The 1,665-nt window shown below is 50.1% G+C and overlaps 1 protein-coding gene across 1 annotated transcript; it reads left to right on the forward strand.

Moving 5' to 3' along the window:
• Positions 1-457: 457 nt before the first annotated feature.
• Positions 458-1,387, forward strand: LOC128063748 (vomeronasal type-1 receptor 4-like). The gene has a single exon (XM_052656561.1). It carries the CDS (start codon positions 458-460, stop codon positions 1,385-1,387), a length of 930 nt encoding a protein of 309 aa, XP_052512521.1.
• Positions 1,388-1,665: the final 278 nt, after the last annotated feature.

A 1,665-nucleotide genomic window follows, 5' to 3' on the forward strand; every position in this document is an offset into this window, starting at 1 on the left:
GGAAGATCCCCTGGGGCAAGCATGGCAGCCCGCTCCCAGTATTTTTCATGCAGAATCCCAAGGACAGAGGAGCCCGGTCGACTGCAGTCCACGGGGTCACTAAGAGTCGGAAGCAACTGAGACTTGGCATGTATGGACACACGCATCCGTCAGTCATGTTATTGATCAAGAGAGACATGGTTCTCAAGTTCCTGGACCTCACAGGCTAGTGGAGCATCAGCTTATACAAGTGGACAGAAATAAATACAAAATAATAAGTATTTTGTATTAGACATTGTAACTGATACCATGCATGTGTTCTCTAGGTTGAGACCCTCCTGTGGAACAGGACAACGTCTCCCTTCTCAGGAGACAGAAAATGCAAGAATCCTTTTCCACTTTGATTGTGTAAGAAGACTTCTGATGGCATCACCAGCTCAGCCCCCTTTCCGCTCCAGGACACTCTGACGTCCTCTCCATGTCTGTTCACAGAGATGCCCTGAGAAACCCAGGGGAGGCGGTTCTGGAAACCATCTCTCTGTTACAGATGGTGGTTGGGGCTCTGGGTAATGTCATCCTTTTCTTCCACAGCATCTGTCCGATCTTGCTTGGCCGCAAGACGAGACCCACAGAAGTGATTCTCGCCCACATGGTTGTGGCCAATCTTTTGATTATCTTCTCCCCTGGGATTCCCCACATAATAGTAGCTTTTGTTTTGAGGAAGCCCCTCTCCAGTCTTGGGTGTAAGTTTGTGTATTACGTACAGAGGGTGGCTCGAGGCACCACCCTGTGCTCCACCTGTTTCCTGAGCACCTATCAGTCCTTCACTCTCATCCCCAGGAGAGCAGAGTGGGTGATGCTCAGAGGAAGGGCCCCCAAGGTCATTGGTCCTTCCTGTTGCGCCTGCTGGTTGCTCAGTTTCCTAATGAATATCTGTGTCCCTGTGACAGTCACTGGTCCACAGGGCACAAACAACTATACTGATAACCATGGCAAGTGGTTCTGCTCCTCCTCAGCTCCGAAAGCACGCTTTCTGTACCTATGGTCCGTCACTGATGCCGTATTTATTGCCCTGATGGTCTGGTCCAGCGGCTCCATGGTGCTTCTCCTGCTCAGACACCGCCAGAGGGTGCAGTATATCCACACCCCCACTGGACGCCACAGACGCCCCCCGGAGACCAGAGCCGCCCACACCATCCTCATGCTGGTGGTCGCCTTCGTCACCTTCTACGCACTGGATTGCATTTTTGCTTTTCGTATTGCTGCATTTTTAGATTTTCGCCTGTCGTTGCTTCATACCGCTAACATCTTGGCTTCGTGTTTCCCCACTGTTAGCCCGCTGCTGCTGCTCCTTAGGGATCCCAGAGCTCACGGGTGCTGCTCTTGGGTTTTTAGGCATCGTGGCTGAAATAGTAAATATGAAGAAGCTTGCGTGTTAGCTACAAGCTCTCTATTTTATGCCTATCTACTGAGCACTGTTTATTTTGAAGTATAATTAGCACACACCATTACAGACGTTTTGGTTGTGCAACAGAATAACACAGTCTTTTTGTGTTGCTGACGTACAGTCGCTAAGTTGTATCTGACTCTTTGCAACCCTATGGACTGCTGTGGAAGCATGCCAGGCTTCCCTGTCCTCCACTATCTCCCAGAGTCTGCTCAAATTCATGTCCATTGAATCGGTGA

This window comes from Budorcas taxicolor, chromosome 18 (genome assembly GCF_023091745.1).
Source record: "Budorcas taxicolor isolate Tak-1 chromosome 18, Takin1.1, whole genome shotgun sequence".
In the NCBI taxonomy this organism is placed as follows: Eukaryota; Metazoa; Chordata; class Mammalia; order Artiodactyla; family Bovidae; genus Budorcas; species Budorcas taxicolor.

Excerpts from the sequence above, each read along its gene's own strand:
- LOC128063748 (XM_052656561.1), top strand. The coding sequence starts at position 458 with ATGTCTGTTCACAGAGATGCCCTGAGAAACCCAGGGGAGGCGGTTCTG.